This window comes from Gavia stellata, chromosome 19 (genome assembly GCF_030936135.1).
Source record: "Gavia stellata isolate bGavSte3 chromosome 19, bGavSte3.hap2, whole genome shotgun sequence".
NCBI lineage: Eukaryota > Metazoa > Chordata > Aves > Gaviiformes > Gaviidae > Gavia > Gavia stellata.
In genome coordinates, this window is record NC_082612.1 from 7,304,850 (window position 1) to 7,326,915 (window position 22,066).

Sequence of the window (22,066 nt, forward strand, 5' to 3'; positions counted from 1 at the left end):
GCACACATTCGGGGATGACAGCTCTCTTCTTGTCAACTCTACAGGAGTGGCTTCTCAAAAGAGCTTTTGTCTGGAGCAGTTGCCCAGACGGCTGGGCAAACCCATGTCAGTCTGCCCCTGTGTTTTCTTTCCCAAGAGCAACACTCAACCTTAGACTGGAGACCCAGGCTCTGGCTACCTGGCCCAGGATGCTTGCGGTCTTCTCAGAATAACACCACCCTCAACAAGAGCTTGGCAAGTGCCACAGGGAACTCGTAGAAGGAAACAATACGGATCTGTGAGCAATGCCTTCAGTTGCTTTCCCAGCAGTACGCTTGCAGAGCCATCATCTGAAGCAGTGTTGGCAGTATTCAACCAAGATTGGCAAATTCAGAGATTGAAGCCACCCTGGCTGATTGCACCCACCTCTGCAATCGTCTGCTCATGGAGAATGGCTGAGAGTGAGCCCAGATGGGTAGGAAGCGAGAGGAGCATCTCTGGTGACCTTCCCTGGAGCCCACCAGGGCTATGCTGGCCACCACAGCGTGGTGAGACGAGTGACTTCAGTAAGCCCCTGCACTTGAGGGCAAACAGCCTGGGCTGGATGGCCCACAGGGAAGACCAGTAAGGGCTAGGTGCGACCTCCCCCTTGCCAAAGAGCAGAGAGACAGGATGAGACGGGGCAGGAGGGGTGTTTCCTGGTGGCCCTGGCAGATCCCCAGGCGGGGAGGTAGCGCTGGTCATGCACCTTACAGCACTGGGGTTGGCGAAGCAGCAGGGCTGTGGGCAGGCACGCAAGCAACGCTGGCCGTGGGCTCTGCTCGCGGCTCCTTGTGCCCCAGGAGCTGGGACGCTGTCGGCAAGGTCCCGGAACGCTGGCCCTGAGCCCGCGGACACCGCCCGCACCACAATCTCCCCTTTGTTTTTGGTGGCGACGCATCCAGAGCCTGTAGCTGCGTTTCCTACACCCACTTGGGAGGATGTGGGATTTTCCTGGCTGCGAAACGCAGCCGCGAGAAGCTCTGCAGGCTGGGCCAGTGACTCAGCTGCTGGCGATGGGCAGGGGACGCAGACGGGCTCTCCCCTCTCTGTGTGCGCAGCGGCCCGAGCCACGGTGCCTTTGCAAACCTTGATCCTTTTGTTTTCCACCCTACCCTTAATTTTGCCATGCAAGAGGTGAAGAAATTAATCTCACCAGCAGGAGATACCCTAACTGGTTTGGAGCAACAAACACATGATTTTTATTTAAAAAATACTTCATTCCTTTCATCATAGTCATTTCTGCAGAAACACAGTCAGAAGTTGCTGTGTAGGAGTATGGATTTCTGGTAACAAGGCCACCTACACAAATCCACCGCAGGAAATAGGAAGCCCATACCTAAAGCCTTCATTGTCTAGGGCCCAATTTTGCAAAAGTGCTAAGCACTGCTTAGTCCTGCTGAAGGCAATGGGAATAGATGATGCTGAGCCCTTAGCAGGAGGTGGGCAGGACTGAACCATCCTAGATCTTGATTCAGTGAGTCATAGTATTGCATGGCATTTGATAGTCAGGAGAATTCTGAATCTTTGCGCAAAAATCCCCAGGTAATAAATAATATCCTGTTTAATACATCTATTGCGTCTTGTTTTGATACTAGGAAGAATAAGAATACTTGTTTCTTCCCACCCTTCTAAAAGCTGTTTCATTTCTGGGAAAAGCTCCTTTAATTTTGATACATAAGCATTTTCAACTCGTATTTTCTCTTGGATTTGTAATAGTACTATTTTTAATACTCTAAGCAATAATAAAATTGTTTTCTTCAGGAGGATCCTAAGCGTTTACTTCACCCGGGTAGTGACCTAGTTTATCAGGATTCGACAAGGAATATTTATTTCGCAGCACGAACAGAAATACTATTCAAAGCTGTCAGCCATTTTGTTGAATGCTTCATTGGTTCCTAATATGAAGGAGGAGGCTGAAAAATGGCCATGTAAGGGATACGTGTACCAAACACCAGTCTCAACTACGTAATTTTCTGCATGGAGAAAATCATTGTAGTTTTTGCATCTGTTTCACCTGTTATTTATAAAAGCATAGGTCTGCTCTAGATACACTCTATCTTCACTGACATGGATTTTTTTCATCTAGGAAAAAATCTCATTCTGTTTCTGCAAAACGTACCTGTTGTTCCAGAAGTAACAGATGAGACGACTAGAACTGAAAAAGCAATTGAAAAAATCTTTGTTCGCTTACTGTGCTGATTTGGTGGAGTTTTAAGCAAAGCTGGTTTCTGTTTCCTCGGGTAACTGATTAGCCGTCAAGAACCGAGTAATTCAAAAAGAGCTTTGGCAGTGGTAAGTGACAGGGAGAAACACTTCAAAAATTACGGGCTTGAACATTTGATTTAAACAGGACCATCAGTCCTGCCTACTCACAGTTGCAGAAAGGCCTCATCAGAAATCTGAAATGGAATGAATGAAAGAAATCCAGATGTTGAGTTTGGTGGATACCTTTTTAAGATGAAAAGGATAGTTCTGTGTGACCCCTTTCTTGGACCTCATCAATACATGGGTCCTGGACTAATTTAGTTAACTTGATGGGGAAAAAAAAGAAAAGACTTTGTTAAATTTCTGTACCTCCCTTTCCAAAAGGAGCTATTCTGCAGCAATCATCTCCGACCTCACGTAATTGACTACATTGTATGGACTGATTTAAACAAAACATTCAAAAGATGCGTGGAAACCGTGCTTTTGTGGATTTCTTCTTTGGCCTTTCATGGCATAAACTCTATCTAAAGAGGAAACATCTGGACCCACCACCTTAGCTTTTGTTTTAACATGGGGAACACAGCCTTTTAAAAACTGAAATTGAGATGATCTGATACCACGTTTTTAGAAGTCGGTATAAATGTACTGAAATACAGTACAGTAAATCAGATCTGCAATGTTTGCAGTCAGTTTTTCCTTGATGTTTACATCTTTCATGGTACTTCCCTTTTGGAGGTCTGAAAGAATTTACAGAAAAGCATCTATCTTTTCTGTGTGGCAAGGGAGTTGAGCAGAGGCAGGTGAAGAAGGAACCATACTAGGAAGGAACTTCATAGAATAGCATGGATGTGTAAATTTTTCTGGTTTTCTTGGAGCTAAGCTATGTTTTTGGGCAGAGTGCTTTAAAATAACGTTAGAGATGGGCTAGGTTAGCTGTTGCGTTTGTTTTCCTACAGAAACCTATTTTTGGCCTTATTTAATGTTGAGGGGGTGCTTGTTATAGTGAAACTTACTTCACTATTAGTACTGGTCAGAAGCTTTCAAAGGAAATAAAGTGGCCTTGAGAACAAGGGCCAGCTCACTGAGACTGCACCAGTTGGTTGCGGACCCCGAACCTGGTACGGGGCGTTCCCATGCCAGTTCCCACAGCCCTTGCTGGCCCAGTGGGATTTTCACCCCAGGGAAATAAGGGCTAGACTTCTGTTCCACAATAACTCTACCGTACACAGATCCTATCCTATTTGGTACTAAAATGTTATAGCAAATCCCCCCTCTTCCCAAGTGAAGCTTCTAAATGTATGCTCGCATTTGTACTTTTTGCATGTCAAAAGTACGTGAAACTCTAATAATGACACGACTGCAAGATTTACATGCACATATACAGTATGCATGTGCATGCACATGCATCCAGCATGGGGGGAATAAATAATGCATGTGAAACTGTTAGGCTGTGCCCAGCATTTTGCACGTTTGCAGCTCAGGTTTGACAACTTTGCTTTGTTCTTATTCACTGTGTCACATCTAATTCAGACGAGCAACAAAATGACTTGAGCAATTTCGAGTTTAGTAATGAGTGGCAGTCAGAACTCCAAAGAGGTCAAGAGCTATAGTTTTAGCTCCCCAGCTCCGCTCCAGTGGACCCCTGAAATCATCAAGGGCTGAGGCTCTTAAAGGTAGGCGCCATGTCGGTACCATCTGGGATGAAGTCTGAACTGCTCGTGCATGTTCTGCTGCACCGCATGGGAGTAGGTTTGCTGGGCTCCCGACCCAGCAGAGAGATTTGGGTCATCGCTTTAAGACCCTCTTTCTCTCTCTACTGCTTAAGGAATTGGGCAGATACAAATCAGGTTTTGAAGCATCAAACTTTGCAGGTCCTCTGTCTTGCTCCACCCTAACTCCTCATCTCTTCCTCACAGGCCCCCTGTATTTTTCCAGCAGTAGATACGAGCTGTCAAGCTCTTGATGTTCTGAGCTGCCTTTAAGTGAAGGCAGGTCTCCATCTACCATGCTTTTGCCCTCTGGCCAGGCAGTTGCCTGAAAACATATTTCTTGGTCACTCTCTACCCCACAAGGCCATGGGAAGAAGACACATCCCGGTGCAGACAGTCTCCTAAAGGTCAACACACTCACCTTGGGGTCTAATTCTCAAATCCTTGTTCCTCTTGACTCGAAGCAAGGCCACGATTCCAGCTTTTCCCACATCTTAGGGAGGGCCAGAAGCATCCTGCAGTGGCTCTGTCTCTCTGCTTGAAGTGGTTCCATTTGGTAGCAATATTCCCAAAGAGAGAAAATAATTCTACAGAGTAGTGGTCAGAGCACTCAGGGGGACTGTGTGAAAGGCAAGTTCAGTTCTCCGCTCCCCTGAGAGCGTGTCTGTGATTATTGATACAGAGTGGGAGTTTCAGAAAGTGTGGTTTGGGGGTTTAGCTTTGAACAACCAGCTAATAATTACAGCGTTTTGCACTTGTTGTGAGAGAAGCCTTGTGTTCTTTTTTCAGAAAAAAAATAATTCTGTATCCAACCGCATATTTCAAGCCCCAGCTGGATGGTGTTTGTTAGCCTACTTTCGATCGTCATTAAAAGCCACAGAGGAGGGAAATAAGCATCACTCGTCTTACACGTTAGGAACTGGATGCCCTCTAGCGAGACTGTCGCGCTCTCAGATCTATCAGTTCTTTATGCCCTTACAAGAGGCAGAGGAAAGACTTTTACACCTTTCCTTAATGTAAAAATTGAGGAGTGCATCCTGTGGCTAAGCAGAGTGCGCAGTGCCCGCTGAAAGCAGAATTTTATGCCCGCTCAGCAGAGACTTTCACAGAAACTTTGGGCTGGAGCGAAGGGGCAGTACTGACCTTCTCTTCACTGGGGCGATTCAGAGGCGTGTGCCTAATCGCCCTGGGCACTGGCATACAGTGGTGGTGTTTGGTGCGACTGTCCGTTCCCAGCTACGCTACTTATATCGATATATATGACAAAAAGGAAGCTATCTTTGCAGAATTATCCTCACAGGGTTTCTTCCCTCAAGCGTCAAGGATCATCCCAGCCTGCGGACCGAGCGGTTTGTTTGCTCCCCTGTGCCAGGAGGCACACGGGTTGTTCCTGCCCCGTCACCCGTGTTGAAGGATGTCTGAAGAGCATCCCTAACATGATGGTTTGCTCTCCCTGCCTGGTATCTTGTAAAATCTGTCAGACAGCTGCAGCTAGTTTCTGTTAGCGGGTGTAACTAGGTTTTGAAACAAAGCTTGTGTTTTGAAGCATCTCAGGAGCGGTATTTTTCTCATGTTCGTTCTTTTTTCATCTGTGTAAAGAAACAAAAATAATTTTCAAACAAATTTAGTGGGGAGAATAAGTTCTGAGTGAGCAGGAGGGCCGCTGGCAACAATACCTGGATGCAGTCTCAGTGGTCCTGATTTGGCTTTAACATTGACATTTTGGCAGAATGGATGTCTGCAAAAAAATGCACCACCTAAAGGCAATACATCGTGCCGATACGCTTGCAAAGATTGCCGAAAGTACCAGCCAGCGCATGGAATAAATTTCAGTAGTATGGTACTGTAGAGTTTTTGTTGGGTTCACAGAAAGATTTAACCCATGTCAGAAAAACGTGCTCTGCCAGCATTTTCATGTGTCAAATGTGGCAATGGTGAATTCTGGCCCAGAGCACTTTCTACTGCCCGAGTCTTTCTCCAAATCCGTTTATGCTACCCAGGGGTGTTCAAAAGCAGATGTAGTGGAGGTTTCCAGGTGTCCTGGTTTTGGCTGAGATGGAGTTAATTTTCTTCCTAGTAGCTGGTATAGTACTGTGTTTTGGATTTAGGATGAGAATAATGTTAATAACTAAAACATCAGTGTCTTGTTGCTGAGCAGTGCTTACAGTAAGTCAGGGACTTCTCAGCTTCTCACACTGCCCTGCCAGGTGCCCAAGAAGCTGGGAGGGGACACAGCCGGGATAGCTGGCCAAAGTGGCCAAAGGGATATTCCAGACCATATGACATCATGCTGAACAAAAACAGGGGGCATGGCTGTGGCTCGAAAACAGGCTGGGCGTGGGTCAGCAGGTGGTGAGCAATTGCATTGTGCATCACTTGTTCGGTATATTCATTATTATTATTATTATTATTATTATTATTTTATTTTATTATTATTGCTATTAATATTATTATTGTATTTTCTTTTTTCCCTGTCCTGTTAAACTGTTTTTATCTCAACCCACAAGTTTTACTTTTTCTCCTATTCTCTCCCCCACTCCACTGGCGGGGGAGTGGGGAATGGGGGAGAGAGCGAGCAGTTGTCTGGTGCTTAATTGCTGACTGGGGTTAAACCATGACACCAGGGAATTAATACTTAGTATTTCAAATATGTGGTGTGACTTCACCAGGCAGTTCGCAGGGTGTGAGAGTTATTCTTCAAAACTGTAAATTACCAATTTAAATATTTTAATATTAAAGGCCTCCTCAGTTTATTGAAATACTTGGGCTCTGTTAGTAGGACTCTTGGCATGTGAAAGTACACAAAGGGTTTATTCTGTTGCTTTCCCCCCGTTCCTTTTCTAGATACCAAGGTTAGGCTTACCTGAAAAGAAGCCATTATTTTTCTGCAACGTTAGAAGTTGACCCTGTGGTTATTGCTCTGAAAACAAACTCACACCTAGAGAAGTGAGAGCGTAGCACTTGTTACCAGTTAACTGCATGAGCACCTCAAGCAATGCAAGACTCCTCCAATCTCTTGCAGTCGCCTCTGCCGGGCCAGCCTGCTGTTTTACAAACATCTGGCACAGGTATAACTGCGAAGAAGTGAATGGCCTTCAAGATTGCTGCCTTTATCTGCTTTTCACTGTGACGTGGTGAGAAAGCACAACAGTCCCGTCTCTCAAGTTGCTAGCTCAGATTACTTAAAACATCTTTGCACACTAAATAGTCACGTTCTGTGTTGTGGTTTTTTTTCTAAAGCCAACTAAAGATTTGCTTTCCTGTGGGACTGGCAGGACTGTGGGACTGTACTATGGGGCTGAGAGATAGTAAAGAACTTAAAGTTGCACAGGGGAGAGAACAGCAAAGGTTAGTTTAAAATTGCCATGCAATTGGCATACTTTGGGATGTAACTTGTAATTTTTTTCTCTTGAATTATTTTGTATTTTATTAAAAGCCCAGTACATTTTAGTTTTAAAACATTTTTCATTGGAAGTCATTTGCAATATTATCTCGCAAGCAACTATCGCCCTTATCAATGCTTTGATATTTAGGTGCTTGCCAAATACAAATTGCACTTCCACTTTCCTTTTTGTACAGTGTCTGCTTAGCACGAACACTCAGACTGAAAACTGGGCTTCATGATGTCGCAGAAGGAAGGGTCTCAGCTGGATGCAGATATTGCAGCCATCCGAGGGGATTTTGCAAACGCCAGGTAAGAACCCAGCCTTCCTGTCGACATGAAGGAAAAAAGGGACGCAAAGGGTGAGGTTCACAGCCATCTGCTTCCCCCCGCCCCTGGAGCTGCCCAGGTCAGTCTGTAGGGAGCATTAAGCAGGGTTGGGACTGAAGCTGTCCTCTCTGCACCAGGTGCCAATCGGTACGCACTCACACCGATGACCACTTGGATTCAGATGCCTTGAGGGATGGGTCCTCTTGTGCAAGGCAACCCAAATCACTGCTTTGCCTCCTTGTTGGTGCTTTAGTGCAAAGGAGTTGAAGCCAAGTGTCCTGGAAGTGCCCCAGCTCTTATTTTTGAGAATAGAGTGAATGGGAGGAAGAGAAGAGGGGTGCAAGTGATCTGTCTCCTCTAGTGAAACCCCTCCATTTAGGGTAAGCTACTTAAATAGGCACTAGAACTGCTGGGTACCTTCCCAGTTCATTGATCGGAGTGAGTCATTTTCTCCAGTACTGCAAAAGGATGAAATTCCTGAACGGGCGGTTCAGCACCTGTTCCTCACACAAACCTAACTTCAAGTTCTGCCGTTGGCTTCAATCAAACTCCTTTTCCTCCACCATGTATAGAAATGTAAAAGATAAAATGCTAGAAGGGACAGGAAGGATTCACAAGGCCACTGAAAATAATTCATGCGCAACCGCAGCAGTGCTGTGGGCTGCTGTTGATATTGCTGTGTTAGTTGTTGTACTCGGTGCATGTGGCTGAAGAGAGGACGAGCTATCACTATCACACGAACTAAAGCAGCATGAGATACTTGTTCTGTTACATGAACACTTGCAAGTTTTGTGGTAATTCAGCCAACGCTCAACATTCCAGACTTCAGAGATTAATGGGCAAGCCAGAAATAACATTTCATCATTGTAGTGTATATGGCAGGTATGATTGTGTGTCTTTTTCCTACTTTCAGAAGTCAGGTAATGGGATTAGAACAGGAAGAGAGAAGTGACATGCATCATAGGTAAACAACAGTCATCAATCTCTTCCTGTGGCAGCATTAAAAAAAGTACCGTCACTCTGATAGGTTCTGGGATTCCCCATAATCAACTAGAACTTCAAATTTCCCTTTCTGAATATAAGTGGTTGGTACTAGAAACTTTTAATCAGCATAGTGGAAGAGGGAGAGGAAGAGGAGACTACTGCACCTAAGAATTGCTCTCTTGGAAAGAAAAGGTAAATGAAAGTGAAAATGTACTTGGTGAACCACTTAACACTTCAAAATTACTTTGGAAAATTTAGTTTTCATAGTAAGCACACCAAGTTACAAAGGACACAAAGTCCTTAACTTGCAAAACAGTTTTATTTCACACTTATACAAAGTTAATGGACATTTTAAAACACTTACAGTGCTATAGGTTACATCTACTGAATAGTTAATAGGGGACTTCACTTGAGTTTTCCAGGGTCCTACACAGTCCCTGTTCTCCCACAGGTTTTAAGCCTACTTCTGTACAGGTTAGAAAGGATCTATTTAGAGTTATTCAGAGTAGAAAATTTGGAGGACTGGGGCAGAATGTGCCAGGTCTGCATCTGCACACTCAGAAGAAATACGTAAATGAACACTTCTCCTTTCTGCTCCTGAAACTGATTCTCCCCTTGCTGCGCCCTGACAGCTCAGGAGAGCTGAAGCAGCTGTAATGAGGAGGAGCTAATCCAGGAGCTGGCTCTTCCTCTCTTTACAAACCTTGTTAGTGCTGTCAAGCAGCAGAAGCTGTCTGAAGAAAAGAGGGATCTTAACAGTATTTCACCAGTATCTGCTCTTTCCCTCCTCTTCGCATTGAACCCTTCTTATGTTTTGCTACCTACTTGCCACTTCACCGTGAGCAGTAACAAACTCTCCTTCAGGTGCGTTATTAGAGAGAGACGTGATTTAGGATTATACCACTTCCCTGCACTTTTGAAGCTGACTGTCTAATCAGGACCCAAAGATAAACCCTCCTGCAGAACCACATAATCAGATGTCATGTTGTGTGTCACTGCTCTGTCTCCATAATAAAGAAGGTCATGTGGCTCTCCAGTAAGTCCTAGATTGACAGTATATGCAAGAAATAGTCAAGAAAATGAAGGTATTCCTTAAAAAAAAAACAAAACACCCAAACCTGGGATGTCTGAAATAAATTTGGATTCCATGCACACGGATCTAAATATATTCAGTGTTCCACAGATGTCCAAGGTGAGCTATTTTTTTACTTCAGATGAGAGTCCTCCCTGCAACTTGACTGTAAACAGCCAAAGACAAAATTTACCCTAGTGCACCACAGGACTGAACTTTTCAGGTACCTAAAATCCCAGTGTAACAGCAGCTCTGTAATGTCTTGGGAGTAAGAACAATGCCACAAGATGTTGACCGGTTATACAATAAACTCTGATAATCCAAGCAGGTTACATTCAAGTAAACTAGGTTTCAGACGATCAGATAAACAGAACAACATCTATTGATGGCACACAGCTCCAAAGGAAGAACCAAATCTGGTTATCTACATTTGCTTCCCATTACGTCCAGATATACTTGCCATGGGAAAACAGTGTTTCATACAGAAATAAAGACAGATACGCAATTGGTTTTAGAGTCTTTCATGGAAATAATCAAAAGGAGACAAATACCAAAAGATAACCTAAAAGCTTTAAAAGGAATAGAAATACTGTGCTTGCACCTTCATGCTTAGGAAAGTCAGAAGTGGCCTTTCCCAGCAGCAGTGGGATTCTTCACATCTCAAGTGAAATGTCTTTAAGTTAAATACTTGAAACACAGCATTCTTTATCCAAAATGGCAATCACTAAAATTGTCGAGGGGAAGGGATGGGATGGGACCCTGCCTTGCAGGTTCAGTTCATCCTTTTCACTTCTGCAATATCTCATTTCAACAGCTCTGGGTACTGAAGCCCCCCTTCCCCAATTAACTTTGCTAAAAAAGAAGAATGAACCAAAAATCTGTCCTTTCAGACTTTCTATATGGCAGAAAATACGTGGGAGACGCAAGCCCAGTTTTTAAGGCTTTTCCAGGTTATCTTTTGGAGCAGCTGTATAGCAAGGCAACAAATATTAATATAAGCTAGTTTTCTTCATGATTCTCAAGAATTCTTGCTCGTTCACTTCTCCATCTCCATCTCGATCAGCTTCATCAATCATTTCCTACAAAACACATTGTACATTTGATCAGGCACTGGACTCTAAACACAAGATCTTCCATGCATTAGAACAACAACAAATCAGAAGCACTTCACGTGAAAACATAACCATGTATTTGATTGCTCTTCGTATTTCTGACCTCTCAGCCCTTTTTGTATAGGCATAAATTTCCACCTAATCCTTCAGAGCTACAGGATTGGTCTGTGCCTGTTAGAAAAGCTCTGGCAAATCAGAATTTACCTGAAGTTCTTCATCTGTTAAATTTTCTCCCAGCTCCTTGGCAACCCTTTTCAGGTTTTTGAATGAAATTTTTCCTGTCCCGTCATCATCAAATAATTTGAAAGCTTTCAAGATTTCTTCTTTTGAATCCTTTTCACTCTAAAACAACAGTAAAACATACATTAACTAGAAAACACCTGCCACCAAGATACTCCTTTTCAGTATCTTTTTATGCTGTCACAAGAATTTCTATTAAGAATTCCTACCATTTTTTGTGTCATCATAGCCAAAAAGTCTTCAAAGTCAATGGTGCCGCTTCCTTCTTTGTCAATATCTGCTATCATTTTCTTAATTTCTTCCTTCTTTGGCTCAAAGCCTAAAGCACGCATTGCAACCTGTGCCAAAAAGCAGTTCTGTTAGGAGGCCACCAGAATTCTAGTGTCAGCAGCTGCACTAAAGCTTGTTTAATTTCCTCGTCCAAAACTGTAATAACAACTCACTGCAATGAAAACATCTCGGTATCTCTTACCAGCTTGTTTCATCTTTCCAAACAGGAATAGCGTAGGTTTGATATTGTTGAGACTCAGACATATTTTCTCTTTAGATCCATGTGGAACATGGATATATTTCTGAAACTAAGAGAAACTTTTTGTGTCTGAATTAGGTAAAGCCTCCAACCTACATAGTTCCTAAAGGGACTGGATTATCAAAATGGGACTTCACGGGAGGCTGGAGACCGGGGATGTGATCTCACTCCATTTGAAATTAAGGGCAGAATGCCCATTAATTTTGATGGGTGCAGGATTACATGCAGTTAACTTGCACAATCCACTACACAGAGATAGAAGAAATCCCTCTGCACAGCTCTTGGCACTTCTGGCTAGGTGGTGGGGAGGGGGGAGTGCGCAGGGGTGGGAACTGACAATACTCAGTAGTCTCAGCCTCAGCAAAGCAAAGACTGACTGCTGGGCTGGTTGAGGAAAAGAAAAGCAAACCTTCCGAGCCTTGCACAGCACAAGCAAAGCATTACCGTAAAAACAGCTGTGTAGATTGTTGTACAAATGCTTAATATTAACATTGTTTAAAACAAGGTTCTGGCATTTCACCAGCCTAGAAAAATGATTTTGCTACTTGGGTGTTTATTAGTAATTTCACAATCCCAGTGTGCCAGATGATTGCAGCGTGTTTAATTCACAGACTGAAGTTTCAAGAACATGTAACTACAGGGAGATTTGAACTGTGAATATTTGTTCTTCCTATATGCTCTGGTGGAAATCAATAGTTAATGTTAGGCAGAAATTTTCTCGCTAAACACTATTCTACTGGAAAGTGCCAACTCACCAGAAACTTAACATTTAACTGAAGTGTGTTTTCTGAGCAGTTTCTTGCAATGGGACAACTGAAAATGTTCCATTTTGTCTTTCAGAGGGGAACACTTCCTATTGTAAAATAGCCATTATTTTGAATTAATTTTGAAAAAGAAAAACATAGCATTAAATGGTTGATGCTATAACATTTCAATCCATTTTAAGAACTGTATTTTAATGTGTATAATTTGCATTCAGAGAACGTGCTCGCCTTAACCAAGCATAAGTACTTCAAGTAAATCCTGAGATAAGCCCCAGGCTTAGGTAACTTATGCTTCTAGGTTACGTACACAGAAGTTGAGGCAGAGTGTGTGTATTTGAGAAATCAAGGCCAAGGAGATAATCAAGATAAAAGGTGCATGCTTAAAAAAAGATCAGAGACATAAAAACATAGGGAGAGAACGGAGAACAGTCTTCGCCCTTGTACGACTGCGTGCACGCACACACACACACGCGCTACCTGAATTGCTACTGAAATGCAACTCAGCTCTCCGTTTTGTTCTTTTTTAAATTAAAAAACAGGTAATTTTTGGATTAAGTATATGAAGATATGGTTGTATCTTTCCTGAACGTGTGCAAAATCTGTGTTTAGTTCTGAGATTAAGAAAAAATTTGATATTCTGATATTCATCCTGAAACAACGGAAGTCCACTTTCCAGAAACAATGATCTTAGCCGGTCACGAAAACTGAAATGTGTACTGTATGTACCTAAAGAGAGGAACTGTTTAGTTCTTCTAATGCTCAGATACTCAAAGCTATCTGATCTACTATCCATGTATTAGAGAAGCCTGTCTGCTCTGAAGCATTACATACAAAGCTTTTTCAATTTAACAATGTATTACACCCCAAATTCAGTCATGACAGCAAGCCATTATTCTTGTTCGTACTCCAAAACTATTTTAAAATAGTTAGAGCTGGACAAACAGAAAAAGCAGCTACAATTTTGAGATCGAAGATATTTCCATCCAAGAAAAAAAAGTTTTAAAACCTTCAGTTCTTTTATGTCGATGCTTCCAGATCCATCAGTATCAAACAAATCAAAAGCTTCTCTGATCTCCTGCTTTTGCTCTTCTGTAAGTTCAGGTTTCAAGCCACTTTTCTTCCGCTGGGCTGTACTTAAGCCAGGTTTTCTATAGTTGGATGCCTTCAGAAAGTGAAGGAGAGAAAAGATAAGAAATAGCCTACTCCGAGGAAAATTCAAAACACAACTAAATTATAACTAACAATAGTAAAGCTGTAGCAGAAGTGAGAGCTGTGCTTTGCTGCAAGTGGTAGACATTGGGTCTCTATGCTCATTTTCTTAGGTTATTCTAGAAAGAAAACAAGCTGAAGATTGTGTTATGGGAAATACACACTTGGGCTTCATGTGTGGGCTTCACGTGTTCTGTTTTAAACAGAAAGGTCATCAGTTAAAGGAGTAAAGCCAGAAAAACAGGCGGGCAGCCTGAAAATGAACACTTCACTGAGGTGATTAAGACCCTCTGCACCTCCTGCAGGTTGCTTTGATGTGTCAGGAGTGGTTTGCCCAGGAAAAACATGAGTAAATCATCCTCACAGCTAAAAAGGCTGGTTGGATTGGGTGTTGATTGTAAGTGGGATGTGAATTCTGCCACTCCTCAAAAGTCAGCACTGAAGTGGGATGTCTGAGAGCATCTGCTCTGTTGGAGCAAAGTTTAAAGGGAGCGGTGTAGCTCTAGCCTGCCTGTCCACCAGCTAGCTGTGATGCTAGGTAACAACATGCTGTGGTAGCAGGGCGATCAACACAAAATCTGTCCCATAAGGAGAACTAATTTGCTCATGCTGAGCTGCTGCATTACTATCCAGGACGCTTCTGAGACCTTTCCTGCTTCTGGTGTAAGCTAGTGCAGTTCAGAGCGTTCCGCCTCTCCACCTGCCTATTGAGCAGGAAAGATGTTTTCCTCGAGTATAGGTTTTCTTCTGAACCAGCAGCAGACCTATTTTAGTCCTTTAGTCTTGAATCTGCACAGATTCATGGAAGGAAGAGCTGTCCCTCCCACCCCCAACTTCAACTGGTTGGGCTTTATAAAAGTAAATAAATACCAAGGAAGGAATTTGTTTTCTAGCTGCTGCTGAGCAATCTCTTACCTCTGCTGAATTGTCACCATTTTTTGGCTGGGATCTCTCTTTCAAATACCCAATGCGTAATATAGAAGATTCCATTTTGTTGTATTTGGAAATGAAATTTCATTTTTTAACATGATTGTCCCTCCTAGGCTGGATTACAAACCAGTTTGGCTGGCACACCTCTGACTTTTCTCTGCTATTAACACAGGCATCAGATCTTTACTCCTTATATTGCGCTCTGGGAGAAACCCAGGAGACTTTTCTTGACTGTAAAGGAAAAAATTCTAACAGACTACTTGAACCTTTTTTTCTTGCATCCTGCATATACGCCTACAAATTTAGTGAAAACGCAGAAGATGCTGAGTAGCGTGCGCATTGCTTCCCCTTCCGTGTATTTCGAAAACTTGAGTTGTGCAAATCAGTTTTACGTTTCCTTTTCTTGCCTGGCCACCGCCGTTGAAACGTGCCACACGCGACGGGGGAGCGGAGGGAGCGGAGGAGGTCAGTGGGCTGCGCCAGGGTTAACCAGACCCACCTCCCCCGGCTCACCCCCCACCCTGACAGCAGGTGACATGTTTTGCCATTCTCGGCGGTTTTTCGGGGGTGTTTTTCATAGTGCCAAGTTGTGGGGAGGGCTCTCCTCTCCCTTTTCGGCCGGGGTGAGGAAACCAAGCGGCAGAGGCGGCGCGGCGGCCCGCGCAGTGCCCACGGCCCTCCGAGCCCAAGGGCTGCCGGCCCGCCCGAGGCCGGGGAGCGGCAGAGGGCTCCGGGGCCCTGGGGAAGGCGGGCCCCGGCCGTTCCGCGGGAGGCGGCGAGGGGAAGGGGAGCCCGCGGCGAGGGGAAGGACGCTCACCATCTGGCCGCGGCCGCAGGGACACCGCTCCGGGTCGGCACACGGCCCCGCCGCTCCTAACGCCCCGGCCCGCCTCGCGGAGTGCGCCCGCCGCCGCACGCAGCGACTGCGGACCGTCCAATGAGCGAGCCGGCCGTGCCGGGGAACCCGCCCTCCTGCCGTAGCCTGGGCCAATGGCACGCGGCGGGCTCGTGATGTCAGCGAGGGCGCGGGGGCCGCTCCGCCCGTTGGGTGTACAAACAAGCGGCGGTGTCCTGGCAACGGCGCGCGCCGCGTGCGGTGGCCGTTGGCGGCGCGCGGCGGGGTCGGCCGTTGCCGTGGCTGGCCCGCCTCAGCCCGGCCCGCCTCAGCCCGGCCCGGCCGCGGGGAGCGGCGGAAAATACCGCTGAATCAGTGAGAAACCGACACCTGCCTGCTGCGGGGCCGGCGAGCGGCCGGGGCCGGCCCTCCAGCCGGGAGGAAGGGGCCGGGCCGCCAGCAGGCCCGAGCAGGGCAGCTCCGGGGCGCCCGCTGAGCGGCCTCGGCTCCTGGCGGGGAGCCCTCCGCCTCCCCGGCGCGTCCGGGCGGGGAGTGACGCGGGGCCGGCTCGCCACGGGCGTTTGGGTTCGGCTGCACTAACCGAGGAGGCTCTTTCTTTCCCTACGTTGGTACGGGCAGTGCTGGCTCTTGGGTAGACCAGGTAAGTGTGACGGTTACCTGAACACTTGGCGGTTTAGTTGCAAGCACAGCATTTTCTATGCATTTCGCATTGTGCACCAGTGCCGGCACAAGAGAATGTGTGCGCGTGCATGCGCGCAAGACTCTTTTTTTTTTTTGCTAACATTTCACAGAAATACATTAATTTGGAAAACGGATCTAAAATTTTGTTGTATTAGTTTAGCCTTCGTGGTTGAGGTGCTGCAAGCCAAACTGAGTAATAAGTGTTTGGTATACCTCTTGTATCCCATAGTTCTTCACTTGAGACCCCTAAACCCCGTATGTGTAAACATACACCGAACCTAAGGTCGAGTTTTATTTTGCTTGCAGAGGCAGGTGATGAGGCAGGCAGCGGTAGGCCAGCAGGCAAGTTAGCTCAGCAGAAGCCATCCGTAGTTGGTGCCTCACACGTGGCTGTGTTTCACTGCTTGGTTCATGCGTTCTCCAGGATGCCTCCTCCTCTTTGCTGACCTCGCTTGTGTCTGACTCTGAAATGTAATTCCACTTGATCCTTTGCCTTTTTCACCTCAGACTGGATGGAAGAAGGTAAAAGGTTAGGGGATGGGGGGGATGAAAAGTTGAATTTTGGGTTTGCTGCATATTGGTTCCCACAGCATAGGAAGGTGTGATGTTCTTGCCAAAATAACATGCACGAAACAAAGCGGGGGGGAAGTATCACAAAATCATAAACCACACATGCCAGAGGTTGTGCGGGCAATGAAATAAAAACATTTTTTCCTATAAGTACATGCCCTGCCTTCACCTGGTTTTGCAGCCAAGCCCTGGGTCCATTTGGTTCAGGTTTATGGATCTGCAAGACTACAGGCTGATGTCCAAAATGAAGGTACAGTTTTAAAGTACCGAGTTTAAGCTGAAAGTAAGGGGCACATTTTTCAACTTAAATTTCAGCGAAAATTTTAGCTAAGCAACTTGTCGTTGACTGTGTTGAGGTTTGGTGGAAGCACATTGACTTGATAGAAGGTGCTGCACTAACTCTGATGAACTGTCTCATAACCAGCCTTGGTTTCACGTTTGTTGAAATAAAAATGCCATTCTAATAAGGCAATGGCTCATATTGTTTGGGAGTGACTGGGGAGTAAGAAGTTCACTGTACTGGAAAATAGAAACCCCTTTCCCACCAGTCCTTCCATAGTTGTCTCCCGTCCAAACGGCAGCATGGCCTTCTGCCCAGAACTACGTGCCAAGGACCTAGGTAGTGAGAGAGCATTACTTGGCCTTTCAGCATAGCTAATTTAGCTCTTTCCTAAATTTCATGAAGAGAACCACAAATTGGTTATTTGTTCTTTCTATTAAAACAAGAGCAGATTGAGAAGTGACCATTACCAGTTGAGAACTGCTTGAATTCACAGTGTTCTCAAAAAAACCCAAAACAAACCCAAAAACCAACAAAAACCCAACAACAAAAAAACCCCAACACCCCTCCTCCCCCAAAAAAAACAGAACAAAAACAAAACACCCAAACCCAAAATTACTGTCTTAGTAAATCCTTAAGAGGAATCGGATGGAATGAGTTTTTGGGAGAGTGGGGGAAACATTTCATATTGGATTCCATGATCCAGTGATTATTATTTAATCATGTCCATTTTTTTGTTTGTTTGTCTCAAAACAAACTACCTGTGATACTAAGCTATGGAATCCAGTTAAGCAAAAAGAGGCTTTTTTATTATTACTGCTGAAAGTACTGATATGGATACATAGCATGGCTAGACCATTATCACAAGCGGTTACCAAGAAAAATTTCTAGAAAAACCCTTAAGCAGGTTGGATGGAGGTTTTCAGATGCGCACTCCCAGTACAGTTTTAAAGTCAAAAGTACTTGCTTATCTAAAAGTCCTTTTCTTCAACTGTTGATTATGGATGACTATAGACTAAAACAATTTCTTGGTTAATGATTCTTTTGGTACTTCAAGTTGTATCTAGTAATTGAAGGGAAATTCTGTTGTCAGTTTGGGCTAGACTAGAACTTTAGGTCTGTCAGCATATAAAGGTTATTTTTGACGGCCTACTCGGCTTTTTAAATTCACCCTTTGGCTTCATTTGAGTTAATATTCAGATGGACTTTCATTGAGTGGGGCGGGAAAAAAAGTTTTTTGGATTTGGAATAGCTATGCAAAAGGACCTTTAGGTAGAGGAAATAAATTATTTGAATCTGGGCATAAAAGGTACATGGCTAAGGCTTCTTAATTCTTTGTGTGTGTATTTTTTCATTTATAAAAGGAAAAAAAAAAAGGAAGTTTTAGTTTAATCCATGTGGTCTGCCACAGGAGTGTGGTGTGGAAGGGATTTCAAGGGAAAGAAGACTTGTTTTTGGCATGTTAAAACTGAGTAGTAGATCAAAACTTTAAAGTCTTGGCAGTTTGCTTTGTGAGGTATAAAGAAGTGACACTCCTTTTCATGCACATTTAGTGAAGTACTGATGCGTGCTAAATGGAATAAATAGAATTGGAATAAGATAAGTTTGATTATGTTTTTCCAGATTTGAAGGTTAAAGTCAGTGGCGTAACTATTGGCATCAAGATGGATCTGTACAGAGCACTTTGGTTTTGCACATAATTGTCCATTCTGCGCTAAGGAACGTTTGCTCTCAGTAAGGCAAATAACTGAAATTCCAGATAGCCGGTCAGGAGAGAAATGGTAGTTCTATAGAATCTGTACTGCTTCATGTTTAAGAAACCACTGGAATTAACAGCACTGTACTATCTGCCAGTAAGAAAAAATTCCATGGTATTTTAGCAATGCACCATTTCAGCAACTATGTGCATCGATACCTCATAATATGTGCACAGGATGAAGAACTGTGTTATACAGACAGCCTCACAGGAGAGCTGTGTTCCATGTTAAGACTGTTAATTTGATTTTTTTGGTGATATATGCTCTGGAATGCTGTGAGGATGGGGCAATAAGTTTGTGTTCTCTTCACAGGTGCTGCCTGCTGCCCATGGCTTTCAGGGATGTGAATGCAAGAAGACATATTGGACTTCAGCAACTCTCATCCTTAGCATCAGCTGGAAGAACATTATTGGGGCCAATGAAATCATGTAAATTCATTGTCGATGAAAGCACCAACCAAAGCACATTGATTTGTTCTGCTGTTAGACTGATTGAAAGTTTGGATTTAACTAGTGCTGCCGGACAGCTTCTTAATGAAACCATTCAGGCACAAAACAAGGAATTTAAAACTGGGATGAGTACCCTGTTGTTTCTCATTGGTGCATGGAGCAATGCCGTACTGGAGTGCCTCCAGCAGAATGTTCCTGTTTCAGCAATAGTATCTGTGATGTCTGAGGGGTTGAACTCTTGCTGTGAGAGAGTCCAGTGTCTTCAAATATCAATACATGATGTAAATAAAGAGCTGTGTTCTAGCAGTGTTAGGCCAAATGCTTTTAAAAGCAAAACTTGCCAAATTGGATGTGACAGTCTTCTAAATCCTGAGGTTTTCCTGTATTTTCAGAAAGACATTTCCGCACCAGAAGAAGTAATTCCAGTAAATGCTTGTTCCCATCAAGAGCAAGACTGTAATTTTAACAAGTGCCTGGTTTCACCTTTGGTGGGCTTTGATTCAATAGCTTCTCTTGTCAAACCAGCAGGTGACAAAAGTACATCTGTGATTTCTGGAAGTGGTGTTACCGCATCCAGCTGTAACAAACAAAAGTTAACCCACAGCAGATACTTCAGCACTCTAGGAAAAAGCCATTTTTCAAGTCAGCAAGGTGATTTTCAGGGATATGTTTCAGGACAATCAGCAGATCCATGTGAATGTTACGGTTTAGGACACCTGGCAATGACTCTGAGCCATGGAAATCAGACGAGCATGAAACTGCTACAAAGCATTGTTGCATATCAACAAGAGAGAGCAGAATGCAGTGGTTCTTTCCAGTTTAATATTGCAGAAATTGTGACATGCTGTTTACTGGGCCTGCCTGAAAGCTATTCTTGTGTCTCCCCAGGCTTTGTCACATTAGTATCACCAGAACAAGCCACAGTTATCAAATACTTTGACGACAAACCCCTTCGGATTCTGCTAATGGATGGTGACCTAACTGAACAATATCGTCACTTAGGATTTAATAGGCCATGTAATGTAAAGACCATATTAGAACATCCAACCAATTGGAACATACAACAAGGCAGAGCGGGAGACTTGTGGCTAAGCAATATGTTAGATACTCTGATAAGCTTTGAAGTAAAGTTGGTTTTGGTTAAAGGAAATGTGTGCGAAAACTTAATGGAAAGGTGCATAGCAAACAGTATATTGGTTATTGGTTCTGTGACTCGGGATGTGTTGTGTGCCTTTGGGGAGGTCACCAGCGCCCAGCCAGTGACATACCTCAGCCAGCTGAATGCTTCTTGTGTGGGGAGCGGGGCCCAAGTGGAGCTGTGGAAGGCCTGCGATGGGCGTGCAATGGATCTGGGTGACCTTGTGCCGGTCCGAATAAAAGTGCGAGGAATTCCCCTGCTCACGGCCGTGCTTACCACTGCTGTAGCTTCAAAGATGCAGCTCATTGAAGACCAGTTCTGGGCTTCAGCGTATCGACTCCATCACGCTTTAAATGACGAGAAGATTTTTCTTGGTGGTGGTGCAGTGGAGCTCTTGTGCCTTAGTCACATTCAGATGCTTGCAGACCAGCCTGTACAGCCAGCAAATAAAAATGCCATGAAAGAGTTTCACAATCCCTGGCTGGCAGCATCTGCGACAGAGTATAAATCAGTTGTGCTCCAAGCACTAGCAAGGGGCTGGAAGCAGTATCTTTCAGCAGTTATGTGTAACACTGCAAAAGCTGCATCGGAGGTGGAAGCGTGTACCGCAGTTGATCACCACCTCAAAAAAGCAGCTGACTGTGGTTCTCCCTCAGCATATATATGGAAAGAGTTTAGAAGAGGTGATCTGCTCAGGGGTGGTTCTGGTCCCTTCACTGACCACGGAGAGGCTTTAAAGGTTTATGATAATGTGACAGCCAAGACAGAGGCATGGCGGAGAGCTCTAGACTTGGTGCTACTAGTGCTTCAAACAGATGCCGAAATTATCACCGGTCCCAAAAGGAATCAGCTATTGAACTCACATGTGTCAAGTGAATTTATGTTTTTATAGGACTTGCAGGCTTTATTTATAAGTCCATCAGTCAGTGGAAGAAGTCCAGGTGCAACCTACATTTCTTCATAGTTTATAAAGCAAACATTTAGATGTGATCATGACTTTAGAGTGTAACAGCAGAAATCAGAAGTGAGACAGTCACAAGGTAGATATAATTTCCCATTTCTAGAAACGGGAGTTAAATAACAAAAATCACTTGCGGGCTTACCTCTAACCGCAGCCGTGCATTTCTAAGTAATGATATTGTCTGTATGGATAGATTAATCCAGTCAAACTGATGTGCAGTTCTTTTTTTCATTATAACGAGGGGCACTGGGCAGGTGAGTACATGTCGAGTCTAGTTGGAGAAAGTTTCATACCTTGGATATGCTTATGTTCTGAACATGCACTGTTTGTATAAGGTATTTGAACTTGTGTTCTGTAAATTATTCTTGTTTAATGTCTTTTAATGTCTTCTAAAGAAGGGTAGGGATTTCTTATGTAACATTGGCATACTTGTGTTAAATGAAAGAATATCTATAACGTAATTAATTTTTAATATCTTCCTCTTAATTTCTGTACCTTGCAAATGTAAGAGTTAAACTTGCAATAATTTATAAGTGTTACATTTTATGCTAAGAGATTGTATTAGTATATTTTGCGTATTTATATGGTCCATATATCTCCTGTTTTCAAATATATACCCTTTGGGATGTCTCTCGTTTTGATGTAAATTCAGGCTGAATCCTCCCTTTTGGTATTATAGAATGGATGTATCTCTACACAAAGTTTTCTTTTACATTGCGAGTTGGATTTTTAGATTATTTCCTTGGGCTCTTTCAGTTATCCTTGCAGAGGGGAAAATGTTGTTGTATGTTTTAGCTATTAGCTAAAAAATGAAAATGAATCTATCGTGATGATTGAGGCAAGGCATTTTTACTGTGTTTCAGCACTTACCATTTGAAAGCACAGCC

At 43.9% G+C, this 22,066-nt stretch overlaps 2 protein-coding genes across 2 annotated transcripts; one reads left to right on the forward strand and one right to left on the reverse strand.

Annotated features, from left to right (window-relative positions):
* Positions 1 to 10,208: 10,208 nt before the first annotated feature.
* Positions 10,209 to 15,365, reverse strand: LOC104252304 (uncharacterized). The gene is made up of 5 exons (XM_059826801.1): positions 15,305 to 15,365; positions 13,355 to 13,510; positions 11,265 to 11,393; positions 11,020 to 11,157; positions 10,209 to 10,782 (listed from the first exon to the last, which is right to left on the reverse strand). Exons 1-5 carry the CDS (start codon positions 15,305 to 15,307, stop codon positions 10,693 to 10,695), a joined length of 516 nt encoding a protein of 171 aa, XP_059682784.1. The 5' UTR covers positions 15,308 to 15,365; the 3' UTR covers positions 10,209 to 10,692.
* A 3,594-nt stretch (positions 15,366 to 18,959) lies between these two features.
* Positions 18,960 to 21,252, forward strand: BBS12 (Bardet-Biedl syndrome 12). Its single transcript, XM_009819489.2, has one exon. It carries the CDS (start codon positions 18,960 to 18,962, stop codon positions 21,108 to 21,110), a length of 2,151 nt encoding a protein of 716 aa, XP_009817791.2. The 3' UTR covers positions 21,111 to 21,252.
* The last annotated feature ends 814 nt before the right edge of the window (positions 21,253 to 22,066 follow it).

What these genes read in the sequence shown, in the direction of transcription:
- LOC104252304 (XM_059826801.1), bottom strand. An exon ending in TCGACATAAAAGAACTGAAG is followed by an intron (nt 11,394 to 13,354) that starts GTTTTAAAACTT and finishes TTTTTGGCACAG; the next exon opens with GTTGCAATGCGTGCTTTAGG. An exon ending in TAACAGATGAAGAACTTCAG is followed by an intron (nt 10,783 to 11,019) that starts GTAAATTCTGAT and finishes TGTGTTTTGTAG; the next exon opens with GAAATGATTGATGAAGCTGA.
- BBS12 (XM_009819489.2), top strand. Translation starts at nt 18,960, where the DNA reads ATGGCTTTCAGGGATGTGAATGCAAGAAGACATATTGGACTTCAGCAA.